Below are 27,828 nucleotides of genomic sequence, written 5' to 3'. Positions count from 1 at the left end.
GGAGAGGGAACGGAGTTATGCCAAGGAAATGCCTGATCTTCCTGATGGTATCCTAACAGTATCCATCTCCCAAACCACAAGGGACAGGAGACATGGCAGATGCTTCTGCAGAACACCCGACGTGCATCAAACACACATCGCTGCTGCCTTCCCACAACGAGGGGGGAGATTTAATTACACACAAACTCTACTAAATCAAGGAGAGAGACAGTTGAAAATAGGGTAGGAAGAAACCCAACATTTAATTCAATTTATTTAGCAGCATCTTTATTGCAACAAAGGTTTCGTAATAAAACGCAGCAAAACTAATGTCTCCACTTTACATGATTAAAAGCCATGGAGCTCAGGAGGGTGGGAGGGAGGGAGCCCAATAAACCCACTGGAGTGAGACATGCAATTTTGTTAATGCAAACAGCAGGCACTTCATGTTCTCAAATTAAACACCTGAACTTCTACTGTGCACAACAGCCAAGTAAAAACAGGGAGATCTCTCTTCCCCCTCCAAAGGGGCACACGGGAAGGCCCTACAGGGCCCTGGTACTCAAACAGGCAGCTCAAGGCAGTGTCCTCATCTGGCTGATGCTTCAGTTACTGAGACTCGGTTATTGCCTTGGCAGAAGTTGGGTGTCACATGCCAGCAGCCTGTCTGACACACGGACACACAGCAGGAACACAACCCACTTCTCCTGGCAGGGAATACGGGTTGGGACCCCCGGGATGGGAGTTTGTGAGTTCTCCGTGATTTCCCACCCAGTCTCAGACGTAGGTGCTCCAGGGTTCAAGCATTACCACACAATCCCACTCAGAAAGTTTTTCCATAGCCTATTCCCAAACACCACTAATAAGTAGGGAATGCATTTTCCATTCTAATATAATGAAGTTAGTTATTTTCAAAGCTTTACTCAGTGCTTTGAGCTCGTTATTCCATTGAGTTTGTAAAAAATAAGCAGTTGTAGGTAGGTACTAATTTTACTTTGTTCTGAATAAAAAGAGACCATGGGAAACAAAGGGGGTGGGGGAGAAACCCAACAGCTCTGCACATCCCACACTCACGAGGCATCACTGGAAGCTGCATTAAAATGGGGTGAAAGAACATGCTTCCACCAGAAACAAGCACAACCCATCCCAAGCACCTCAAAAGGGAGAGAACTGCTGGCACCAACACTCAACAATTGAGTATCTCAGCACTCAGATCCCCATATTTCAAATATACCCTTAAATATATGAAAACATTCATCTCAAAGACACCTGTGCCACCACCGAGGAAGGCTCATTCCTGCCCCTGCTCAGAGCAGGTGTCCTGTTGGACATTCCAACCTCTGGTTTGGGAGCCATAGGGATGGCTTCCTCCTCCAACCTCCCTTGCACGTGCTCCCCCAGGATCTCACTAGTTCTGCTGAAAACTCACATTAACCAAGAGATTTTTTTTAACATGCAGGAAGTGACAAAGTATAATCCCAAATATCAAACAGGCTGGAAACCTCCTCGAGCGACATTCCCATCTCCAGGACTGTAAGGTCAGACCAGCACCTCACCATAGGAGGTGCAGGAATACCACTCCCCTAAAAATATGGATACAACAGTCCCTCAGCACTGACACCTTCCTACCTCTGCAGTCTCGATCACAACAGGCTTTGCCCTTCTTCACTGGGAATTTAGTTGGAATCAGACTTCATCTAAGGCATCTCTTCTGCAAGAACTACAAAACTCTGGTGATAAATCCTCCAGCACTTCCACAGGATAAGAGAGCACGGGGTCTTAAAGTGCTTAACTACGGTAAAAAGGAAAGAAAATGGTGGGAAAGGAAGAATCCATAATTTATGTTGCAAAACAGAGCAGTTACAGTACATTGTACTTTAATAGCTTTTTGATGTGTATATTTAAAACAGTGGAAGGATGCATTATTAAAAGTTATATGTCAGCACTTATAATCACATCCTGCCTCAAATCCAAATCCAGCCTGGTTTACTTGCATAACATTCAGTTCTTCAGTTCCCCAAAAAAAGCACTGTTTGATGAAGGCCATTTTTGTTCTGTTTTTTTAAACAAAAGGATCGATTTCATCTTACAAATCATATACATTTACATTCAAGGGTAATCACCTCTAGAAAAAGAACAAAAACATCCCAAAAAAGCAAGTTAATTTAATATTGAACAAAATATAAACAACCTTGGAAAAAGGTGATACCATCCACATGTAATTTTATACATATATGTATATATGAACAGATATAGATATATGTATATATAATACAGCATAAACACATTGGGAACACAATGGAATTCCAGAGGAACAGCTTATTCTTGTCTCCACTCACTGTTGTTTCTCCTCTCTCAGTGCTGACTGTAGCACACACCAGTGGGATGCTGCCTTTGCCTCAGCCACAATTAACCACTGAGAGAAGACATTCCAGGAGCTGGGCTCCTTCCCTGCCATGCCCTTCCCAAAATAAACCCGTTATTGACCTGCCAGTGGCATTTTAACTGATCCACTTACAATCACTGTGGTCTGAAAACCAGCAAACAGCCCAAACCGAATCTCCCCGCTGCGGAGGGAACATGCCCTCACTGCAGGCCTGTTGGCTTTGGCTCTTTTGTGTGTCCCAAACCCCAGATCCTGTTCTCACACAGGGATTTTACAACCATGTAAGTGCACCAGCTCCCACTGCTTTGGTGCCCAGGGCCAGCAGTTTAACTGGAAAACGATGCGGTTTGATCCGACACAGCCAGACTCTGTTCAATCCCCCAGTTTCGGGATCGAGCCGAACAGCACAAAAATCAAGGGAAGTACAAGGTTACAACATGTGGAGTACTAAGAGTGTAAACACCGAGAGTGATTCCAGATTTTCAGCAGATGAAAAGAAAATCGTGCTCGGCTCCTCTCTAGCACCAAACAAGGAAGAGAAGGAAGTTCTTGGGTTTCTAAGAAAACCATTAAAACTTATCGGAGTCTCAGAGGCAAGTCCCAGGGGTGGAATTTCCTGGATTAAAGAGAATCATTTTGCTATGGATTTCTATCCTAAACGGCCTGTTGCCAGTTAAAAGTGCCCTCACACTCTTATGCTTTTCAGCCAAGCCTGCTGTGTAGTTAAAACCTCACCAGCAAAGCCACTGGGACTGCAATCCCTCGAGGATTTGTGGGGTTACCTGAAGCTGCATGGAAAGGGGTTCTCAGAGACAGCATCAGCATCATTATCATGCTACAGAGCAGTGCTAGAAAAGACCCAGGAACAGAGGACTGGACAGAGCACGGGCCTGGAAAAAAGTCCCTCATACAGCAGGAAATTCTATGGAACAGTTCATATTGCCCCACATCCTCTGCAGACCTTGGAATTAAGAGTATTGAATTTTAAAATCCTAACAGGATGCATATGCCTATATCATGCTGACATGAGGATAAGGAAAGAGTATTGCAAACCCAGCTCCAGAGTGAACATCAGGGAAAAATGTCAGTGGGATGCACTTTGAAGCTTTAAAATTTACAGAGTTTCAGCTCTTTGACTTAAGTTAGTTTGCACCTCAGAATAAAAGATTGTTATGTCCATATCACAGTAAAATATCAACTCACTTCCCCATTGAAATCAAGTACAATCAGGATAGGATCTCAAGCTGCTGGAAGAAAAGAGAATGATTTATCCTGGGGGAGAAGGAATCAAAGAACCTGGCATCAACTGAACTGAATCCAAACCTTAAATTCATTAGGAGGCAGCTTAAAAGTCTTTCTTCTTAAAAAACAATTAACATCTAGATAGGTGATGTGTCCAACTTGTGACCAGCTTCTAAGGAGTGAGACATATCCCCCTCATGAAGCATAAAAGCTATATGATAGCATTTAAAATTAATACAAGTTGTAACCATTCAGGTAAACAAAATCCTGCTGTGTAGTGAGCAAATCATCCAGTATTATGTAATAAGATACCAAGGAACACACTGTAAAAATACATCAATTATGTCATAATGCTTTTAAAAAGTGAAGTTCTGGTGCTGCAGAAGGACATTATTTTCAGTTTCAGCTCCTCCCCCCAGAGAACACCCATGGTACTGTGTTATACCACAGACAGTGGATTTTATTTACAGCTTAAACTTCGAAGTTATTAAATCACCGTACTTTAATTTCCTGTATGGCACCAAATTTACTTCTTTAAAAAAAGTGTCTGTGAGTGTGTGTACATGTGTGTACGTGTGGCAGGCACCAGAATGCAACGTTCCATCCTGTTTGCTCTCCTTCCCTGCACCTCCTCGTCCGGAGCGCAGCCCGTGGAGCGGAGTGGAGGGGTTGGTCACAGGGCCTTCAGGGCAGCGATGTGAGAGCCCAGGTTCTCCTGCAGGTAATACAGCAGGTGCAGTTCATAGTGCTCTCCTGACTCAGGCACCCTGATGCTGTGTCTCTCCTGAGGGTAGATCTAAAAATGGAAAATAAAGTTGTAGATATCCACAAGAGTCGTGGGCACCAAAGTCTAAACCCATCCCAGAGCCACATTCCAAATGTCCATGAAATCCCTCTGCATTAACTCTGAGCTAACACACCTCATCCCTCCACTGCCTGAACCCAGAGAGAACCCACTGCATCCCCTGATCCAGGGCTGAGCCTGGCTGAGAAGAGGCAGCTCCTGCCCAGAGCCATCCTGTCAATCAGGGCATTCCCAGTTCCCCAGTGTAGTGTGGGATACCTGGGCTGCACCTGCCTGACCAGCAGGGTTTAATCAAATCCATAACCCTGTTCCACACTGCATGAACACTCCTGCACTGCCTCCCAACTGAGACCTTCTTGGGAACAGCCTTAGCTGCTCATTTGCCCAATTTTTTTTTGTTTATTCGTAAAATCTTACTTTTAAACAAATGCTCGGCTCAAATGCTACAGTTTTATCCTGGAATTCCAAGCTGCCCTGCACAGCCATGCTGCAAGTTCTAGTTCTGGACTCCCCAAAGACAGACACATCACCTTTACACCCTGGTTCTGGCCTTACCTGTAGGTCATAGGGTTTCCCAGCTCTCACCAAAAAGCTGAGCAGAATACTGGTGTGTGCGAAGTGAACGTTCTCATCCAGGAACCCGTGCAGCAGCAGCAAGCGGTTTGGTCTGGGAAAAGCAAGAGGCAAACAGTTCTAGGCAGCATCCCAGTCATTTCACAGGCCACACACATCCCTTCAAAAACACTCCTTGGAAAAAAAAAATGTTTGCATTAAAGGCGGTGACTTCACTGCTGTAAATTGCTCTGGATGGACCAAACTTATTCCTTCTTCCTCTGAAAGTTCTTCCTGCACGTGCATATCACAGTCAGACCTTTTATCTGTGTATCTTATTTATTCTCAGCAATATTTCCTGGCTTGGACAATGCAAGGACTTAAACCTTGCTTAACACTGCTGATTGTCAGCTCTTTGGTGAGAAAGCCCCTGGTCCCAGCCTGCTCTGCTGTGCTGACACAGCCTCAGAACAGGCAGAAAACATCCTGATCAACTAATTTTTGTTCCACTTAATGTGGCTCTGAAGCGCTAATCACAGCTGAAGATATGTTTGTCATTTCTTTAGACATAAAAGATGCTCTTTAATTATAGCTACTATGAAAGGGATTACATGGAATGGCCTGTAATTATACAAATGTTCATTCCAGTATTAAGTTTATTAGTGTTGGGTACTGGTGGGTTTTTTTAATTATTATTTAATGCGAGCATTTGTGATTCCAGGACCCAACTGCCACAAACAGGGAGATAAAAACGTGTCAGTGGGGCTTGAACTTTCCTGGTCGGAAAAGTAGAAGGCAAGAGGCAGAACCAAACTCACTCAGAAGGGAACTTCTCAGCCTGCATGGCCACGGATCCCAGGTAATAGCCCTGCTCGTTGTGCTCCGGGTGGCCCATGTAACGCTCCGTGTATCCCGTGTCGTAGAAAATCCACAGCGTGACGGGGGCTCCGGCTACAGCCACCTGGGAATTCCACAGGAGAGGGCAATGACAACACCAACTCCCTGACTGGGTATGTCCCTCCCTCCCCCAGCTTTATCCTGCTCTAACTGTGGAAAAAGCAAAGCAGTGCCTGCCCTCCCTCCCCCAGTTCACACGTGGCATGGCTGGGCTATGACCCACACGTGCTGAACACAGGGAGATCCTACAGATAAATCAGAAACAAAACCACCTGCAAGGCCTGCTGAGGGACGTGGATTTTTGTGCTTTTAGGTTCATTTGAATATCGAACAGAAGCTGGGAATGACAGCTCCCTAGGACTCAGTTACCACCAGCTTGCAGAGAGGCTTGTGGAAAAAAAGACCCAACCCCCCCCTTCGCAAGGTAAGCGTTTTTAAAAGTAAAAATATAACAATCATTATGGATTGAGAAAAATAATCATTAAACCTCCCAGTAATATTAAGGTCAGACTTGGAGAAAGCAACAGCAGCCACAAAGTACAAAACACACCCCGAGAGCAATATCCAGCTCTTCCCACATCTGCCCAAAGGCAGTCTGGACATTTATTACAGTGATCTAAAGTCAGGCAATCAGAAGAATTTCAGCACTTCTCCCCATCCCCAGCCTGCCCTCCTGGCTGCTTCAGAGCACACTGCTACAAAGCACCACAGGCAATTTGATCTGGGAATAGATCTGTCTGCAAAGGAATTACTCTCTCAGGGCAGGAAAGAGGGAGGAGGATGAGAAGGAGGTGTTGTTTTTCAGCAGGATGGTTTCTCTTACCTGGTTCACAACACAAAAAGCTCAGCTGGCACAAAGTGGGCAGCAGCTGGGACTGTCTAAGGTACCTTCAGCACAGGTGACCTGAGACTGGTCAAGCTACACCAGCACAGCTCAGTCACTGCAAGCTCAACAGTCCAACAGTTTCAAGCTCTCTTACAAAGATCCAGAGAGGGAATATCCATCTGTGCTCAGCTGACTGGGGGGAACAGTTGCTCCTCCTCACTCCCAGCTCATGAGACCAGACTCAGATATTCCAGAAAAACTGGCCTACCCGAACAGCTCCTCACTCCTCTGCCATGCCAGGCTTCTTGAATGGCAAATGTGTTCTGCCCAAAGGTAGAGTGCACTGATTTCTAGATCTGTTGTCTGTGAAATACCAAAAAAATAACCAAAGCCTGGCAGCCTAATTAGAAACACCACAGAATAAACAAATAGAAAAGCAACTTCTCTCTGAAGTCACCCAAATAGAAGACTCTTGAAGAAACTGCACTGTACCCTCACGTGTCCAGAGCAAGCTCCGACATCTTTGTGCTGTGAACACTCATGGGAGGTCACACAATTAAAGGAAAAATTCTGTCTGCACCACCAGAGTAAGTACTCAATGCATGAACATACCCTGAAGATATCTGACCTCTGTGTTAAAGCCATGAGGGAGAGGTATCCTCCGTAGGACCAGCCGTGGATGCCGACACGGTCCAGGTCGATGAAGTCGTACTGCGACGCCAAGTACTGCAGCCCTTCCACCTGGTCATCGATCTCTATCTGCCCCTGTGAGGCACAGGCAAAGGCAAGTTCTGCTAGTTACAGGAAACAGTTTCATTCCCATGATTTCCCATGGAAACCACCTCCAGAGCTTTGCTGCCAAAGAGTAACCCATGCTGAGAATGGAAGTGTCCTGCAAATCGCAGCTGGTGGGAGTCACAGCCTCCCTTAGGCACCACTTTGTGTCAGGGCTGCCAAGCTGGAGCTGCCTCACACCTCACAGACCACGACATTTTGTCTTTCCCACACTGAGCACCTTTCCTCCCTCAAATCTCATCTATACCCAGTTCCTGTCCCCAAACCGAGGCAGTGCTGGGCACCTGCACCAAACCAGTGCTTCAGCTCAGGTAATACTGGGACTCAGATCCATCTCTGGCTGAGCAAGGAGCCAGACTCAGAGCTCCACTTACCATTTTGTATTTAAAGGCTCCTTCAAACTTGAGCCCTCGGTGGCAGGAGCCCCTGTTGTCAATGACAACCACAACGTAGCCTAAGGAGGCCAAAGTGTTCAGTCGGAAATACTTGATTCCTTTGAACCGGTTGTTCACCAGCTGTACCTGGAGTACAAGAGCAGCACAACCACACATGAATCAGAATCCAGAGGTCACCTCTTAATCCAACTTCTGATTTTATTTATATTTCCCTTCCTTTAAATGGTTTATATTTTTATAATGTAAAGTTTTTAAGATCCCTACTCCCTGCTGAATTCCCTCTCCCTGCTATGAAATAACCTCTCTTCCCCCATTCTGTGTCACAGGCATGAAGAGCTGAACTGAGCTCCAGTGAGGCACCTGGAAAGGGAGACAGAACTGGGAACAGGGACTACCTGACTCCCCTTTTTCCCCAGTTCCATCTCTGCTGCTGTTCTCAGACAAGGGGAAGTGCCTCAATCCAAGACCTGGAAATCCTGACTCCTTACAGCACCTTTAGCCAAGCAGCCATGCACCAAACACGCAAAATGCCACATGCTGCCTTCAGCATGGAACAGGAACTTTTCCTGCAGGAGAGCAGGAGTGGCCCAGCCAGCCCACTCCCTGCTCACCACTCACCTGAGGGCCTCCATAGATGAAGAGCACAGTGGGGTACTTCTTCCCAGGCTGCAGGTTGTGAGGTTTGTACATCATCCCGTACAGCGTGAACCCCGTGGAGCTCTCGAAGGAGAACACTTCAGGGGGAATGTAATCAGGAAGAGGGCCTGCCATGGGAGGGAACAGAGAGCCTGGTTTAACAGGGAATGGATGAATAATGCAGCTCTGCTTCAGCCCTACCCTGTCACCAGTCTCACTGCAATTCCAGCAGAGCTCTCCCATGCTTTCCAGTGGATGTGGCTGGGTCTAGACAGAGACAGGGAATGCCCCAGCCCTAGGTGAGCTTTCTCAGCCCTATCACATTCCCACCCCTGCTCTCCTGCAAACAACAGTAACTCTTCTCCCCTGACAGCCATTACAGATATCCTGTCCCTTCCTAACCCCTCTTAGGACTCACACATTAGCATGTGGAAAGCACAGGATATGGAGCATGCCTTAGGGAAAGCGAGATGAAAGGGAACAGAAACACAAAGGAAAACAAAGCCCAAGAGCTGTCCCACAATCCCAGGAGCAGGTAGCAGCACACACTGTTTAAGAGGTGCACACCCCTCCCCAGGAGCACATCCGTGAACAGATGCACTGCACAGCGTAAATGAGTGCACTTAAATCCCTCCCTGAGCTAAAACTTGGTATTTTCCATCTAAATTCCTTCATGGTCTGTTTACACCCATTTGTTGCTGAGCTGAAAATGTCCCTCCTGTATTTCCAAGAACTTCTCACACAAGGCTGAGTTTCAGACAAAAGTCCAGTCACCCACAACAAGAGCAAATCTCAAGCAAGCATATGCCGGGGTTATCTTTCATCCTGTGACCCTGTTTGTCCTTTTCTTGTTCCTCATCCATGCCACTACCTGCTGAATCCAAAATGGTAGCCCAGAATTCCTTTGTCCTGTGAGCTGCATCATCTTCTGACCCTGTGAGCCGGTACAGTGACACACAGTGGGGGTTCTTCTGATTACTGTACTTGCTGATGAACATGTCACAGTCCTGGGGAGAAAAAGAGCATGCCTTGAACTCCTCAGTGCAGAGGTACAAGTAAAACTGAACATTTCTTTCTGCATCTACATCTTTCAGAAGATGCTTATGGACCAAATTAAAGCAGGAAGTCTGAGCACTTTTGACTCTGAAATGCTACAGTCCTTGGCAAGGCTCATATTAACACTACAAAGCCAAAGATACACCTGCAAAACCAACAGTGGCAGGAGGACTTGGTCACACACCTCCCTTTGGGTAATGAATTCCCAGCTGGATGCCTGGAACTCCAGCCAATGCTATCCCAGGCTCATCTCCTCTGATCACTGCTCTCTAATTCACTTCAGGAAAAAGAGAGGCAGGCTCAAACAGTTTCCAACAATTCATCCTGTCTCCTCTTGCCTGAAGTGACCTGGAGAGCAATGAACTGGGAGGTCAAATCTGGTTTCCAGGGTGGTTTTACACACTGACTGTACAACGTACAGGAGCCCACAACACGGCATAAAACGTGCTTTTGTTATACATAATTACTGCCTTGGCTGCTGACTGATGAAGGATAAACCTGGTGACAAGGCAGTGCACCCCCAGGCAGACCTGGCTGACACAGCAGGCGTGGGAGTATCCACGTTCTGTCAGTCGCTTCACTTCCCCGGGATTCTCGTAGTTCACAACGTACAAGTGATGCTCCAGAGGTGAGTCTTTTGTGCCTTGAAAGTACACCAGTTTCTTGGCTTCATCCACATAGATCTGTCAGAAGCAAAACAGACAACACATCCCTCAAGATTGTTCCTTGTCAAAGTAATACCCAGTTCTTCTGCCTCCAGGTCTCCCCCCAGCTCCACTTCCACAGTGCTGAGTTGGAGCCCAACAATCTGCAAGGAATAAGCCAAATGACTGTTCTCACTGTCCACAATTCTGTCACAGTTTGCACTTCACACCTGGTTGGTCAGCTCTCTCATGTAGGTTCTTTGCTGTTCCCAGTCTCCCCTATTGTTTGCTGTGCTAAATAAACTGTCCCCCATTCTTTGTCACCTCCACACTCTTCAGATCCTTTCCCAAATCATGTAGGATATAAACCATCCCAGAAGGAAATCAAGGCAGCAGCTCCCTGCTATATTAAATATTCCTCAGTTGTCCCTTCTTTTGGAGGGACAGCAGACAGCAGAACAGATTCAGACTCAGGTCAACTTGCACATCTCATTCCCCAATCCCATTTCTAACTACTAGGAAGGATTTCCAAGTCCTTTACAAAGACCAAACCAGTAAAACACTTCTATGTGAGCTGGTGTTTGATTCAAACGATCAAAGAATTCATTCAGCACAGAGCTAGAAGAGCAGCAGTTTGGGGAGCATTCCTTCCCTCCTTGTGCAAGCTGACAAGTTACATGGAACAGAAACGCTGGGTATTCTGGCTAAAACCAGACAAGATTAATGGATTATGGTGATCCCTCCAAGAGACCATCTCCCTGCAGTGTGTGTGGCAGGATATCTGTGCAGGAAGAGCAGGGCTTACGTTGGATCCATGTCTGCCAAGCACTTCCCATTCCCCACTGGTAATTGCTATCTCCTCTTTGATGAGGCACTTGAAGTCACCTGCAAATAACAAACATAAAGAGATTTTACACTTTAAATTTTTACAAAACATGGTCGCAGTAATTCTTCTTCTTCTCAAGCTTTTTTCCTAGAACTAAGCCCAAGAGCAACCTGTCTCTGCAGCAGACCCCCAGCTCTGCCAGCTCCCCAGACAATGTCAGGGCTGGGGCTACTTAACATTCTGTGAAATATATGTCAAAGGATTCACAGGGCTTACTTTTATACTTTTTAAAGTATTTTGTCACTTGCATAGAAATAAAGGTTTTACATTTAAAAAATGGGTGGGCAAAGGGAACGTGAAGTGTCAAAAAATGGGCAATTTTGCAACAGGGTGGGGAACAACTCTGCTTTTCTAAGACAGTCTAATTTCCCTTAGAATGAGGGAGATATAACAAGAAAAAAGGTCGTATGCATTCAGAGAAATCTAATCCACCCAGGATATAAGGCTACCTTGGAAAAAACAACACACAAACAGTTGCATGACACTAGGACCTCTAGGAAAATTAGGTGTATTTTTTGTGCATGCAGAGTTCAGTAAGTGCCTTTAACACACACCAAGTAAATTAAGTCTCACAGCATGAAACTGCAAATTAAAGGACACATGCTGTGGAAAAGTCACTCTGGGAGCTCTGCACACAGTGACATCCTGCATCTGAGCAAGACCAAACCCCAGCAGTGACAAGGAAAAGTCAACTAAGTATCACAGTATCACAGGCAGCTTTTTTCCCCCATCTGGTTTTTGGAAACTTTTCCCTCTAGTCCATAAGGAAGGGTCAGGGTTAAAACTAATGCATGCTGAAAACAGAAGAATTTCTGTTCAAGAGGAATGACTGTATAGGGAAGAGCTTTCCTGGACAATGGCAGAAGTTTCCAATAAGATAATAATTCCTGCCAGCTGGAAGGACATTTATTTCCTCACCAGGCAGCAGCAAATGCCCAACTAAAGCAAAAGGATAATTTCCCTTACTGGGGGCAGGGAGGCCTCCACAGGACCGTTTGTATTTGCTCTCCTTCAGCACCGAGGTGACTTTGTACAGGTGCCGGAATCCTGTTTTACACTCGGAGGCAAAGATGAACTCTATCTCATCTTCCTGGGTTTGGGGGAAAACATGGAAGATATCGTGGATCTGTGGAGACAGAGCAGTGGGTTATTGTAATCAGTCACACAAAACACCTTCCTCTTGGTGCTCAACACACACCACACAGTCCAGGCTAACTGGGTGCAGCACTGTCCCTCACTGGGAGAACCAGTTACACTTTGAGCTGGGGGGGTCTGCAGCCAGTGCCACATCCCCACAGCTCCAGCTTGTTGCCAGTCTAACACTATATGGTGGTCACCAAACTAATGAAGTTTTTCTGCACCTGCCTTTCTAGCTTGGTCACAGGGGTGGGTCCAGCCCTGCAGACCTCTGTCCCGTGCTGTCTGCAAGCCCTCAAGTGAAGGGTTATTTAAAGAAAGATGAGCTCACATCATCCTCCCACTCATCAGAACTCTTCCTTCAAGGGAAAACCCTTTGAGGGACTTGGGAGCATTTATCTGCACAGGATGAGCTGCCAGTCAAAAACCACTCCAGCCAGTAAAAATACTGGAGGAAGGAAAACTCACTGCACCATCCCGAAACCATGACACCACTGCTAAGGAGAAAACTTGGTATCATAGAGGGCAGTCACTGTATAGGGACCATTCACTGGAAGGCTTTGTGCAAGTGCTCTCTGTTGAAAGATCTAGCCACCTGCCAGTGACTGATGCTCCAGGCACACCTCCAGTGGCATTCCCTTTGATCCTTGGGTCTGTATCTGCAGCAGTGTGAGGAGGGGCACACATTTTTGCAACAGTAACCAGGCACACCAGCTTCTGGTCACAGCACAGGCCCTGCTGTTCACCTGCCACAACATCACACCCCAATCTATTTCACCAAAAACAGCAGTTCAGGAGGGAGTTAGTGCCTGTCAGCAGACTCTCAGGACTTGTTCACCCAGTATCATCTTGCTACATCTTTGTTGGCTGAAGAATATTTAATCTGGTGGTGAACAACCAGCACCAAGAAGCTGCAGAGTGTCAGTAACACTGTGGGCAAGGGGGTGCCCAGGACCCCCAGAGCCCTGGGCTGTGCTCCTGCCTCTGAACACTGTGCAGCCTCAAGCAAAGTAGCTCGTTTTCACATCCCAAATATTCCTGTTCTCTACATACTGTTTTTAACAGCAGGAAGCACAGAATATGCACAGAACTTGCACAGTGGGATCCCTCTCTTAGGCAGCACAAGAAACACCGGCGCTGCTCAAGTGCTACAAACTGTCAGAGAAGGCTGAAATTCAAATTCTTACATTTATCCAGATGTCTGTTGTTTCTTCATAAATAATGAAAGGTGTAACAGAATCTGGGACAGCATCGATGAGTTTCTGCCTTTCCATTGCATCATCTTCTGTGGGGATGAATAATGCAGGAGGGATCAGGACTATCTGCAGCCGAGTTTGGGAGCGATCCAGTAGGATGGACCAGATGCTGTTGGGGAGACAGATATTAGAGAAAATAACATGCAACCATGAGTATGACACAGGCCTGAAAATCTCAGTAGACACTCACTAGCACCAGGCATTTTGGGGGAGCCAGGAATGTTTGACTGCAGATTAAGCACAAAGTCACGTGCAAAATTTCACCCACATAAACAAATTTCTTCCACAACACAAGAACCTATTTCACTTCATTTCAATATTGCATAAGCACTGCAGGTTCAAAAGTTTAATTCGTTCCATTCTCCCTGATTTGAGTTGTGCTTCAAGGGAGAAAGAGAAGAGAAAAATCAGAGGGAATAATGAAGCAGAAAAATCTCAATTGAAATTTCAGGATGCTTGTAAAAATACTATTGCTTTAAACCTACACCTGGCAGAGAATAACACTGGAACCTCAATGGATTGGCAGCAGCCCCTGCCATATTCTGATGGTTTTGCATGTAGCTCTAACAATAATCCTACAAAAAGCAGGATAATGTAACAAATGTGTCCCTGGATTTCTTCCACATTTGAGGGGAGAAAAAAACCTAAAAATGTGAAAGCCATCTTTAGATTCAAAAACTGGAGGAGTGCAATTCTGGAAAATCATGGAATCATTTAGGTTGGAAAAGACCTTGAAGATCATCAAGTCCAACCGTTCCCCCAGCACTGCCAAGCCCACCACTAAACCATGTCCCCAAGTGCCACATCTACATGGCCTTTAACTCTCTCCAGGGATGGGGACTCCACCACTGCCCTGGGCAGCTGTGCCAGGGTTGGACAACCCTTTTGGTGAAAAACCCTTTTGGAGAAGCTTCTGGTGAGTTAGAAATGCTGTACTACATCATCTACAGGGTTAAAATGACATGCAAATGTAAGTAGCACTTACAGCAGGTTTTCTGATCAGTAAGTCTGGTCAGCAGGGATGGTCCAGTGGTTAGGGCTCTAGCCTAGGGCCTGGGGGACTGGGCTCATTTCTCTCCTCAGCCACAGACTTCCTGCGTGACCTCTCACTTAACCTCTCTGGGCTTCAGTTCCCCATCTGTAAAATGGGGACAATAGCACTGCACTCTCTCTCACAGGGACGCTGAGAGGACACACACACCAAAGGCTGCGAGTGCCCAAAACCAAAGCAGCGGGGCCAGGGACCAGGGAGAGAGACAGTGAGGAGCCTGGTTTGGCTTTTGGAAAAATGGTCCCCTTTGCACAAACGAGTTGGTAGCAATGTAAAAGTGAAAGCAGGCTTAAGCTGGAAGAAGAGAGAGACTGCTACAATCTGCTTCTGACTGTATCACCCCAAACCCTCTGAGCAGAGACAGGAGTAACATACGCACTATTTTCCTTCTGGCGTCCACCCAGCTCTAGCAATGTACTCTACTCCTTCAAAGAGGATCTCGAAGGGCTGAACTAGCTCTTTATCCACAACATCTGCAATCTGTTGACAAAGCAGCAATTCAGTGACACTGAGATGAACCCCCACAACCAGTTTTTTCATGCACGATGAGAGTCTGGACACAGAAGACTTTTTCTGTGCAGCTCATGCAATTGAGATTGTTCAGCCTTTGCAGCACAGGGGATTGAACCCCGTCTGTAGCCAGACACCAGCACAGCAGGAGAGCTGCACTCTACCTGTACAGCCAGGGCTGGGACCAGGGAGCCTGGATGCTGCTCACAAATCCCTCCTTCATCTCGGACAACTCACTGGAACTCTCAGTTCCCCTCTGGGAAGGGGAGGTGGTTTGTACTGAGGGTGCTTTTATGGGCAGGTGCTGAATGTCCTGTATGACCTCCAGTTATTAACATGCTGCAGTCTGTTCCTGCTGGGACCGGGAACAAGTTCCAGTGGTACCCAAAGGGTCCTGAAGGCTTTCCCTGACTTTGCTGGCTGACACCAGCATCACTGTCCCAACAGGTGACTGCTGATAGCTGAAGGAGCTCAAAAGTAGAGAGAATCCCAATAATTTATGGCTGTTACTGTATCTGTTTGGTAAGATTGATTTCCCAGCTGTCCAAAGGTCTTGGACTGGGCTATGGAAATTTCTGCATCTGTTAAAAAATCCCAGGGCAACAGCAAAGTTCATCTCTTTCCATATGGTTTTGTAAGGTGATATATTGTCTTTGCAATCAAATTTTCCCAATATCTGCAGCCAATCGAGAGATCAGTCACAGAAGGTCTAACCACCCACATCTAAAATGCTCTGCTCTGCAGCTGGGTTTTTACACCAGTGGTAGGGAAGGAAAGCACAGCCTTGAGAAACACTGCTGCACACAGATACCAGGAATGAGCCGAGGGCACTGCCTCCAGAGAAGCCAGTAAGCCATCACAACCAAGAAAGTGCCTTTGTACTGAACTGGAAAATGAATGTTACCAAAGAAGAATCACAGCAATTCTATGTATTTGGCAAACAAACAGAACAAAGACTTACTCTGCCTTCTGCATTGATTGTCACCTCAGAGATCTTGAAAGTGACCTTTGGATTTGCTGTACCTGTAAAAACAGATGTGACCAGTCAGGCACCAGTTGTTTGCTGGGATTATTGTGGTGTTACTCACACAGAACTGGAAAAGGCAAACAGCAGAGTGCTCTTTGATCACACAACCTCCATGCCTGTGTGAGACAGCACAGAACCAGGCAGGGAACTGCAAACATGAGGAGATTTAGTGGATTATAATCCTGCAAACATGCTACTGGCACAGTCAGCCTTCTCTCCCACAGTCAATGGATGCAGGTACTAGTTGGAAGTAGATGCTCAGGAATGATCAGTACAGCAAAGCAAGCTTTGATTGCCTGTTTGGCTCTTATTCTCAAGGTAGTACATAGAAAATGACCCAGTGCTAAAAAGAATCTGTGAAAACTAAACCTAAAAGCCTACTGCCATCACTGGTGCCATTTAGATAACAAAGCTCCATATTTGTGTTGATCAGTGAAAATCTGAAGTTAACTCTTTCCACAAAGAAGCAACTCGTCCTGCTGTACAGTCCCTGCCCTGCTCCATACAGGGAAGAGGGACTTCAAAGAATAAATCCACCTCCAGTTGATCCACAAGGAGTCACATGGCAATTCCATGTACTCTGAATATTCTCAATGCTGCTGTGAAGTACTCCCACTTCACCAAACCTGATGCACTGAGGTGAAACAACTTGCCTTGGATTACAGTGCCAACCTATTTAAGTCCTTACTTCTCCCAGGGAAGAATATTCTCCACTTCCTCATGCTTTACCTTCATAACATTCCACAGGAAAAGGCTGTTGTCCCTGCAGCTCACACTGGAAGCTGAGACCCACAGACTAAAACCTTTATTTGGGCTTTGGTTAGCTCAGTTTCTTTGCATTGAATAATTTCAGAAATCTGGGTGTCCACAAGCACCACAAAACCCACAGGGAGTCACCTCTTGCTTCCCAGGCTCATAGTGAACTTTTCCCTCTTCTCAAAACAAGCAGTAAATGGGGAAAAATAGAACACTTTTCCCAGTGGATCAGGGCATCTGCAAGATCTGAATGAATTCTGCAGCTTGGAAAGGTCACCCAAACAGAAGATATTTGTCCAAAAAATGAAGATTTCAGCAGTGAGGAAAGAGAGCAAAGCACTGTTATCTGTGAGCCACATGCCCTGCTGTGACAGCAGGGACATCTCAGAAGGGTCAAACTCTTCACACCTGACTGAATCAGCCTTCAGCAGGTCTGCTTAAATCCCACTTCCCTGCTTCCAATGGCACTCCAGTTTATGTGCTTCAAGCCTGCCCTCACCTCTTTTTGCTGAAGCCTCCAGACCATACATTTTTCAAAAATATGACCACAGGAGGTTTCCTGGCAGGCTGCAACATGCTGAGTTTGCTGTTCAAAGTCCAAGAGCAATCCTGGAGAACTGACTCCTTCAGAACTTGAACTGCAAGGGCACTGCCAGCAGCTAAACAGAAACCCTCCCAAAAAACCAAAAGGCTGTCATTCTGCAGCTGTTCCCTCAGGAACATGGGGTTGTAACGAGAACCAGTTCCTCAATAATTCAGATCTGCCAGGATCTGAGAGAGCAGCTCCAAAATCCTGAGCATCAGAGAGGGTTTCTGCCAACTCCTGACACCCAGACAGAGCCCTCAGTAACCAGTGACCCATCTAAGCTCTAGAGCAGCTTCCCCAAACATGTTTCTACCACTCAAACACATCCCTGCTCTAGGCTTGGAGAGTCACTGCTGTCAGGCACATGGAATGACATTCCATGTCTCCCAGACACACAGGGATGTAAAGCTTCAGGCTCTCACCAGTTTTGGGGTACCGGAAGGAATCTGTTCTTCTTGTCTCCAGCATGGGGGATGTGACATGGATAATTTCCACCTCTGACTCATCGTTTTCTTCATAAAGAATTCGAAGGACTTTACCCCCATCCAGTGCTGTAAATGAATTAACATTGCAGAATTAACAGGACAGCTCTTGTTATCAGTTATTGCAGGCATCAATTATCTCAGGAGCATAAGCAGATTGGAAGGAAGAAGAAAAATCCAACAAAGCCTGTGATTCATGTTTCATTAAGCAAAACTCTGAGACTCTTACAACTCCCACCTCTGTTGTGAGAAGGGAAGTCTATTCCTCCAGTGCTCACAAGGCCCCTGTAACATACCCACTGCTGACAGTTCAAAAGAAATTATAAGGTTTCCATCTTGCATAGAGACAAGTAACAGAAAAAAAAAAATAACTCTGCCCTGGACAGCAGAGTAGAGAAGTCACTACTTGTGTCTGCATCCACCACACTTACTTGGCTGTGCCTTTGGGCACCACCAGTAGCCAGTGTATCTGTCAAACTCCTCCTGCAGCACAAAAGTGGCCACGCCAGCAGATTTTGGATCCTCCTCAACATTGGCCAGTTCTAAAAAAACAGACACCAAAGAATTTGTGATGTGCTGTAGAACCAAACCAGTTCTGCATTATCCCAGACATGACCCGAGTTCACCCCCCTGGGAAGAACTACATGATAATAAATCTGACTTCTCAGCAGATTTGTCTTCTGCTTCCACCCTTCCCTGTTGATTTATTTAGGGAGGATTTAATCCTCTCTGGCATGGCAGCTTCCTTTAGGAAAAGAAAGCCATCCTCCCCTCTTACTCCTACCTAATCAGGCTCTCAATTGGTCAAAAAAGAAAATGTTCTTTCTACCTGAGCTCAGTGAGGTGGAACCACAACTTTTAAGAAAATCAAAGAAATAAAAACAAACCAAACCTTTCCTGAACAACTGAAACTGAAAACATCAACATTCAGAAAAATGAAAGCACCATTATTTCATTCCCTGTACAACCCAAAAGTAACAGACTTACATAACACCTCAACATGATGACATATCCATAGGGCTTCAATATTTTTCCTGTTACCCTGGAGGTAACTTAGCAGCGCTCCATAAATAATTATCATCTGAGAAGGAGTCATTGCTACAGTTTATTTTTACTGTACTTACATAATATTTTAATATTTAACATTTGAATAATCTAAAGCATTATTATAAAGTGTCAGGAATTTTAATTAACTAAAATTTAAATGACATAGTTTAAGCACAGAATGTAATTGATTTTTAAAAAGTGTTTTATCCACAATTTCCCATGTTCTTTCTTATTAGTCTAAAATAGAGTTGGAGAGGGTAAGAAGTGAGGACCCAGGTCACTGAGTATGAGGGGCCAGCAGAAACCCTAGTGCTATTCAGAAACTGCCTCAATTGTTTTTCAGAGTCTCTGCAGCCTGATTTCACTGACAGAAACTTTCCTCCAGCTCTATTCCACCCACAGCTCCTCCACACAAAAAAAAGGCTGTTCCAGTAAAAAGCAATGTGCTGTGTTTCAGGAGAAGAGCCCTTCCATATGTACCCACCAAACAACTCATTCTGCCAGATTCCACAGCGCAGGGAAAAGAATCATCCCACAGTATGTGCACCAGGGGAACCGTGTAGAACGTGACAAACAAGGTGGGATAAACAGTGGCCACAACCCCGATTTCAGGAGAACCTTTAGTGCCATTGCTCACTTCAGTCTGGCAAGAACAAGTGCAGAGGAGGTGCAGGGGTTGGATTCAGGGTGCATTAATTACCAGGGGTTGGATTCAGGGTGCATTAATTACCATTGTGCACAAACGTCAGCCTCCTCTCCTCCCTGGATTCTATATTGGATATCCAGATGTCGTTGCAATGGATAAACGCAATCCAATTTGGATCAGCTGGACAAAGCTTGGGATCCATCCGGATATTTGGACAACTGGTCTCTACCAGGATGGGTCTTAAGGGCTGTTGCTGTTTGGAATTTAAAAAAAAAAAAAAAAAACAAAAAAAGCAATGATAACACATGAACACATGCACCAAGTAACCTGGATTTTCAGAAGGCCACAGCAGTGGGGACACTGACTACAAATACATGTTTACAGATAAATCTACTCATTTTAAACACACAAAAATACCATGCAGGTAATTTATAGGGAAAGTTGTGCTTGTACCATGGTTGCACAGGCCTCACCAGGGCTCTCTCCCCACTGCTGAGGATCAGCCCCAAATCAGAGGGCAGCTTGTCTAGAAAATCCTGGCACACTCTTAAAAACAGCACCCTAAAAGGGGCTGGCAGAACCTTGTCCTCCAAAATCAGCTCAGGGTACAGTAAATTCCCCCTGACAACAGGGTTAGACAGACACCAGGCATCTGTTGTAATGATAAGAAATTATTTCAGCTTTGAAGTTGAGCTTCAGCACCAGCAGAGTAAAGGCTGCTTGTTCTGCAAGCTGTACAGCCAAATGGTGTAACATATCCAGCACTGCCCCTGAATAGTGACCTGGAAATGCAGTTTGGGGACTGAAGTTGTCTCTGATGTGACTTCTGACTCCATGAAGAGCAGGGAACCTTTTGTTGCTTTTTATGGACATTGCTAGTCGTGAAAAATAATTTAAAAATATCTGCTGTCCTGCCTTGCTGCCATGGTTTTTACTATGTCTTGTAATCCTCCATCTGAGTTTCTATGACCATGGAAATGCATCCCTGTGGAGGACTTCTCCACGTTTCCAGGGTTATCAAGGTCACTTGCAATAAGTGATGATGATCACGCTCTCTGCTCTCACTCCAAGCCAAAGGAGCTCCTGGCCAGAGCAGAGAGACAGAAGAGGAGCAAACTCACAGTGAATCCATGAGGGCCTCCATCCTTCACATGATAAATCCCACTCCCTGCCTGGAATAAGAAGGTGCCACTCTCCCGGTGATAATCATAGGAGGCAATCCCGACGGTGCCGATCCGCTTCCGCTCCCGCAGCAACTCCTCTTCCCGGGAGTACATCCCATAGTCCAGGATGGCCTGAAAACAGGCAGAGAACACAGTCACACCTCTGCTCTGCACGCCCCACTGTTGGAGCATCCCTGCGTGCTGAGCTTCCAGCAGCAGATGGTTGTGCAGACTGCCTCCTCCTCCGGAATCCTGCTGCCGGCTGGGAGCCCACTCCTGCTTTGCCTCTGCCATCAGCACTCGTAGGTGCAGGCCATGATCGGATCCCACACAGCCGTAAACCTGACAGCCACCCCTCCCTAGCACACCAGCATTGTTCCCAATATTCCTGGTATGAGAAGGATCAGCCTGAAGGTCTGTTACTTCTGGAATGAGCAGGAGAGGCTTTGCTCACGTTCACAGACACACAGCAACTGGTCTGGTGGGAGGAGAGCGCAGCCCAGGTTTTATGTCTGGCTGACAGCCCTGGGAGATAACATGGGGAAAAATACACCTCATGCCATGTGGGGTTTGTCCCACCGCCTCCAACCTGCCACGCTGCCTGGGATGGGATGGTGCAGGCTTGCTGTGTGCAGCAGTGAAAAGGGAATGCACATTGCAGTGAGTGGGAAAGGGATGCTCTGCTCCACATGAGTCACGGAGCCACCGGCTGATCCTCGGGGGAACCATCACTTCCCCTGCAAGACAGCAGGGAAGTGATTGGAGACTGCAGGCTCCTCCAGCAATCCCCAGGATCTCACAGCACAGAATTGGATGTAAATTAGAATTTTCCATCTCTCTCAGCAAAGGAGGAATCATCCAGCACACACAGAGGCTATGACTCCAAACAGGAGAAAGCTGTGCTCGGCTTCGGGATGGCTGCAGGGTTGGCCAAGTGCAAGGAGAATCTTAAAATATTTAAGACAATAAACTTCAAATTTTAATGATGGCTTACAGGTGCAAGCCCGAAGCCCACGTCCTTGAAGCAAAAAAGAAATGATGACTCACTGGAAAAAGATCCAGAAGAGGCTTCCAGGAAAGCAACAGGACGGCAGCTTTGTTTATGGTTTTGGGAATTTCAGAGTAGAAAAGTGTGTTCTCCCTGTTCTCCCCAGACATTGCTATTGAAAAGGAGGAGAAAATAAAGACAAAAGGTGCATTAGCTTTCTGTTAATAATTCACTTTGACAGGATTTTCAGAAAGTTTCCCAGGCCCTTCCAACAAGAGAAAGTACTGATGGTCTCTGCACTGCAGCCCCACTCTGGGAGTTCCCTGTTTCACAGAAATGCAACTCATGGAAAAGGCAGAGGACAAGGAATTACACCCAGGCTCACCCCACTCTGCCTGAAGCATGACTGTGTCTTCCTGCTGCTCTTTTATTCCACAAGCTTTATAAATCAAGGAGGGCCTTTCTACCAAATCCTCTGGTGGGATAAATGATGCAGCTCGTGTTTCAGAGACAATGGAAAAAAAAAACCTTTTAGGGAGGTTTGAATGTCCCTTTCCTGCTCCTCTCCCACAGTGCTATTCAGATTTCTGAAGGCTCCTGCCCAGGCACATGGGGATGAGCCCAGAGGGAGCCAGGTGTGCTCCAGGGAAGGCCATGTTCAGGAAGCAGCACTTGGGAAACCAGAGCTCACCCCAGGGGCTCAGCCTTAACCCCCCTGCGATGTGCTTGAACTCAGCACCATTTGAGGATTATGATCCCCATCCTCTGAAAAGGGGAAAAAGGGACAGACCAGCAGTGTTCTGGCCATGTCACTGCACAGCACGTGCAAAGAGCTGGTGAATCACAAACCTGAGCTTAAGCAAAGTAGTCTAAGTGGTGAGCAGCGGGGATAGAACATGGCTCTGGCTCCTAGGCCTCTGCTCCAGCCGCTGCTTCTCTCCCTAATCCAGGTTTTCATGTTCAGCTAGTGCAGCTTTTGACAAAAGCATTCCTCTCCCACAAAGGCTGCTCCAAAGAGCCACCCGGAGGGTTGTTCACAGTATCACTTGCAGAGCCAAATCACTTCTATCAGATGAACATTAATTAGTGAAGCAATGCCCAAGTGAGGCACCGAGGCCAAGAACAACAAACTACATCAAGTTCTTCCTTATCAAGACCAAAAATGTTGAGAAAAGTATTTACTCTTTGAGCTGCCCCCACCCTACACTGCTATTTATTCCCCACAGGATCCCTGGAAAACCTGCTCCATCAGCAGCTGAGGCACAAAGGACTTCTAAAATGACACATCATTGCTGTTTTGGAAGGAAACTTTTAAGGAGAACAAGGTTCTACCCAATATCTGTCATTGAGAGAGAGGAGATCAAACCTGCACAGCTCTGGGAGAGGGGTGAGAGAAAAGGGACTGAACAGACTTCCAGCTTGGGAACACTTGGACAACACTTGGGAACAGAGGACACTTCACAGTTCTTTTCCAGCTCTAATGGGTCACCCCCACCCATTCCCATGGGAAGTTACATCACAAGTTTTAAGGAGACATTGAGATCACGATCCTGACTTTTGCCCAGCCAGTGTGGCCTGGAATCCCTTTTGGTTTAACTGCCAGAAATCCCAGCTGTCAGGAGCAGTCAGAGCCCCACAGCCCTGCAGTGACAGGGGCTGTCACAGCTTACCCAGATAGTAGATCCTGTCGGAATGGGGACCTTCAGGATCGTTTTTCTTCACGAATGTGAAGTCGTGAGGGGCTTTTGCCATCATGTATCCATGATACTTCCGCGTGTCCGTCAGCAGTTTCCGGAGCTGGCTCCAGGAATGCCTCTCCACATAGAAAGGTTCCAGTTTTGGCTGCTCCTCCCTCGGGACCTGCTCCTCCCGACCCGCGGTCTCAAAGATTTCCAGCGCCGGCTGTTCAGTTTCCATGGCTGCTGCCATGTTGCATGTTTCTGGAAGGACGGAACAGCACAGGGTCAGCTCCAGCAAACCCCCACTGCAGACCCCCAGCACACCCCACAGCAAAGAAAACCATCGCTCCACGTGGGGAATAAACCCCACGGCACAAGGAAGAGGGACAGGAAAGAGATTCCTGCTCTGGGAAACAAAGGCACCACTCGGCCCTTCAGAACGGGAGTGAGGACTTCATGGAGACACAGATTTATGGCTGTTGGCCTTTCCCACACCCTCACATACCAACTGCTCATTTTAGTTCATGAAGTGGATGAATTCTTCCCCTTTAAGCTCCTCTCTGCTCCTGCCCCCCCTGATCTGCACAAATGCCCCCTCCCTGCACTGCTATGGGAATGGGGGATGACCAGGAGTGGAGCCAGAGCAGGGACAAACTGCTCAGAAGAAACAACAGTGGTAGTTGCTGTGAAACCATCAGGCCATTCACAACAGCTGCATGTCCTTACTCCCATTATTCTCCTATAATTTATTGGATTTGCTTGCACTTCCTTTCAAACAAAACTCAGAAGTGTCTAGAAACGACCACCACTATTTTATCACCCCGGGGCCACAACTGCAAACACCAGGAGAAAGGGGACACTGTGTAAAAAGCCTTTCCCAGACAGATTTATCTGCAGCACAAGCCCTATCCTGCCCAGCAGGTTGTTTATGGAGCAGATATCTCCTCCCGCACTCAGCTGTGCTTCACCAAGTGTAGCTGAGCTGGCATTATCAGCACAGATGTCTGGCAGGAGGAAATCAAGTCCTCCCACTGTAAATCCCAGACCCAAGGGCAGCTCCAAAATGATCCGGGCCATAAACTCCTGCCACACAGTTCATTCCTGGAGAATCCAAGGTGTAGGATTGTCAATCCTCAAAGGGAGGGGGTTCTATATATAGGATGGAAAGACTGCACTAATGCAGCCTAAATAAAGCTCTTCCCTGGAGCAAACAGGCTCTGAAGGATCCCCGAATCCCCAGGCCAGGGCTTGGGCAGCTGGCAAAGCTCCCTGGTGGAGCAGCTCTCCCACGGCTCGGCACCACTGAGACACCTCAGAGGAGTGACAAAGACACGTCCCACACCTTGGCCCAACCCCATTTGAACACAAACTGCCAAAAGCAAAGCCCAGCAGGTCTGGATCCACCTTTGGCAGCACAAACCCAACAAAGGTCTTTCTTTTGTCCACCCTATTTATAGCACAAAACCCCCAGAATAGAACAGCCCTATACAGCTGGAGGGAGGGTCCGAGGCGTGCCCAGAGCAGTGCTGTGCTCAGACAAGAGCCTCCAAACCTCAATCACGGAACCCGTTTAATCTGCACGATTCCAACAAAGAAAAGTCTCCTTTCCCCACCTACACCCGAGTGCTGCTGCGTCTTAACCCGACCTACTTCTCACAGCAAAAGATATAAAAACCGAACAGGAGGAAACGTTACCGAGCCGATAACAGCGAGAACGGGCCCCGGCACGGGGGGGTCGGCCCGGGCTTGTGCCCCGGGAAGATGCCGGAGGGGTCCCCACGGCCGGGGGCAGAACCCAGGGGTCCCTCCACGGCCAGGCACGTCCCAGGGGGGACTCCCAAGGCTGGGGGCAGATTCCGGGGGGGGCGGGGGGCAGATCCCGGACGTCCCTCCACGGAGGAGGGCAGATGCCGGGGGAAGCCCCAAGGCCGGGGGCAGATCCCAGGGGGGACCCCCAAGGCCGGGAGCAGATCCCAAGGGTCCATTCACGGTCCGGGGCAGATCCCGAGGGAGCGGTGAGCAGGTCCCAGGGGGGTCCCCCAGGGGCTGGGGAGCGGCCAGGCCTGGCCGGGGGCGGAAGGCCCGGCCGCCCTACGTGAAGCCCCCTCCTCCCGCCCACCCCAGGGGCTCTCCCCGGCGCGGACTCCCCGCCCCGCCCCAGGCTCCCCCGGTACTCACCCCGGCTCTCCCCGGCGCTCCGCGGGCGCTGCTGCCGGGCCGCCCCGCCGGGCCGCTGCCGCCGCTTCCGCTTCCGCTCCCGGGAGGGGCCGCACAGCGCGGCACTGGTGAGGGCGCCGCCTGTCGGCCTGGATGACCGGGCTGCGGGGGTGCGACACCCACCCGGGACACGGGGACAGGAACATGGGACACGGGATACGGGACACGCTCCTCACCCCTTGCACGGGGGCCGGGACACGCATGCACACTGCACAATTAACGGGGGACAGGTGTTGCAACCTCCCTCGTGCGCAGGGACCCCGTAGTTTCAAAAATCTCGTTTCTCCCTCCACCCCCACAGAATGCCACCATTTCCACATCGACACACTGCCCACAGCAGAAAAAAAAAATTATTTCCCAGCTGCTAATAATGAGTGTTCAGCACGGGGCACCCTCAGGCTCCAGGGCAGTGAGCCCCCAGAGCTCCCCCAGGCTCCAGAGCAATGAGCCCCCAAAACATCCACATGTTCCAGAGCAATGAGCCCACAAATCACAGGCTCCAGAGACATCCCAAAACACCCCTAGGCTCCAGTGCAGTCAGTCCCCAGACACCTCTCAGTTTCCAATGAGCCCCCAAAACACCCCAAGGCTCCAGTGAAGCTGCAAAACACAGCCAGGCTCCAAAGCAGTGAGTCCCCCAAACACTCCCAGGCTCCAGAGCAGTGATTGCCCCAAAACACCTCCATGCTCCAGTGACCCCTCAGCCACTCATTTCTATGCACCTGAATTTCCAAATCAAAGCCCCCTTTTGTCAAGTGAAGTCTTTTTTGTCCCCCTATAAACCAGAAAAAACAACTTTGCTGCAGGTGCCCCCTGCTAAATGCAGGTGCAGGTGGAATTCCTGGGTCACACTGGGACCCGAAGGCTGTTTTTCCCCACACGCTGCCCAAAAGGGTATCTGGGGTTTGTGTTCCCAAATCAAGCAGCCTGGAGATCATTGCTACAGCTCTGCCCACCTTCTGCAGTAGCTGCACAGCCCAGGGGTGGCAGAGGTTGGGAATCCAGGGCAGGCTGGGGCACGGGGTCTGTGTCTCCCACTGATGTGGAGATTCACACAGAAAACCCTAAGGCTGGAAGAGGTTGTGCCAAGCTGGGATGGAGGAAGAATGGATTTGCTGCTGGAATGAGGATGGCCATGGGCAAAGGGCTCTTGTATGAGCCGCTGAGGGAGCGAGGGGCATCATTTTTGGAAGTATCACCGTAATCAGTGTTGTCACTTTTTAGTCTTTTTATCACGGAATCATGGAATGGTTTGAGTTGGAAGGGACCTTAAAGCTCATCTCGTTCCAGCCATGAGCAGGGACACCTTCCCCTATCCCAGGTTGCTCCAAGCCCCATCCAACCTGGCCTTGGATACTTGCAGGGATGGGGCACCCACAGCTGCCCTGGGCAGCCTGTGCCAGTGCTGGGAGGTCTCGGGGCACGTAATAATGGCAGTGTAGGAGTTTAAAGAGGTTGGAGCACACAGGATTGGCATTTTCTACATTTCTATCCTCTTCCCCTGGTCATGGCTGAGATGGGGTCGGTCTCTTCTCCCATGTAAGGATAGGACAAGAGGAACAGCCTCAAGTTGCACCAGGGTAGGTTTAGGTTGGATATTAGGAAAATTTCTTCATTGAAAGTGTTGTAAAGCATTGGAACGAGCTGCCCAGGGCAGCGGTGGGGTCCCCATCCCTGGGGGGGATTTAAAAGCCATAGAGATGTGGCACTTGCAGACATTTAGCAGATATCTGGTCAGTGCTGAGGGAACAGTTTACACTAACACACTAGTGCCCTCTTTCCAAGGACACTGTACATTCCTCTAAAACCTGCTGTGGGCTACTCGTTTACTTTGTTTTGATCAAGTTTCACACATTAAAAAAATTATAATGCTCTCTACATGTAATTTTTTCCCATGAATACCACTATAGGCAGTAATTTTTTTACATATCTATCTATCTATCTATACATATATATATACACACATATATTACTTTGCTCCCAAACTCTCCTTATTTTCTCAATAATTTTCCCTTATTTTCTCAATAAATGTAATCAAGAGCATGAAAATGCACCAAGCTTTCGGTTTGGGAGGGGTTTTCCAGCCTAAACGACACTGGGATTCCTCAGCACGGCAGGCTCAGAGCTCCGAGGTCTCTGAGGGCTCCGAGGGGGCTCGGCCGCCCCCGCCCCGCCCCGCGCGCA

General features: G+C 47.8%; 1 protein-coding gene across 6 annotated transcripts; it reads right to left on the bottom strand.

Annotated features, from left to right (window-relative positions):
• Window positions 1–245: 245 nt before the first annotated feature.
• Window positions 246–27,717, bottom strand: DPP8 (dipeptidyl peptidase 8). Of its 6 annotated transcripts, none has more exons than XM_032700303.1 (20): window positions 27,699–27,717; window positions 23,419–23,688; window positions 21,808–21,920; window positions 20,719–20,892; window positions 19,682–19,850; window positions 18,336–18,446; window positions 17,845–17,973; window positions 16,015–16,076; window positions 14,923–15,023; window positions 13,424–13,601; window positions 12,066–12,225; window positions 11,019–11,098; window positions 10,100–10,252; window positions 9,385–9,520; window positions 8,496–8,641; window positions 7,857–8,003; window positions 7,300–7,452; window positions 5,783–5,925; window positions 4,968–5,079; window positions 246–4,403 (listed from the first exon to the last, which is right to left on the bottom strand). In XM_032700303.1, the coding sequence occupies exons 2-20, from the start codon at window positions 23,675–23,677 to the stop codon at window positions 4,281–4,283; spliced, it is 2,649 nt and encodes an 882-aa protein (XP_032556194.1). In that variant the 5' UTR covers window positions 23,678–23,688; window positions 27,699–27,717; the 3' UTR covers window positions 246–4,280. The 6 variants fall into 6 exon arrangements, with proteins under 6 accessions (XP_032556194.1, XP_032556193.1, XP_032556191.1 ...); XM_032700302.1 differs by lacking the exon at window positions 27,699–27,717 and adding an exon at window positions 27,609–27,626; XM_032700300.1 differs by lacking the exon at window positions 27,699–27,717 and adding an exon at window positions 25,606–25,668.
• Window positions 27,718–27,828: the final 111 nt, after the last annotated feature.

The sequence above is a fragment of the Chiroxiphia lanceolata genome, chromosome 12, assembly GCF_009829145.1.
Source record: "Chiroxiphia lanceolata isolate bChiLan1 chromosome 12, bChiLan1.pri, whole genome shotgun sequence".
In the NCBI taxonomy this organism is placed as follows: domain Eukaryota; kingdom Metazoa; phylum Chordata; class Aves; order Passeriformes; family Pipridae; genus Chiroxiphia; species Chiroxiphia lanceolata.
Note: the sequence above shows the minus strand (reverse complement) of the source record. Positions and strands in the feature narration are given on the sequence as shown.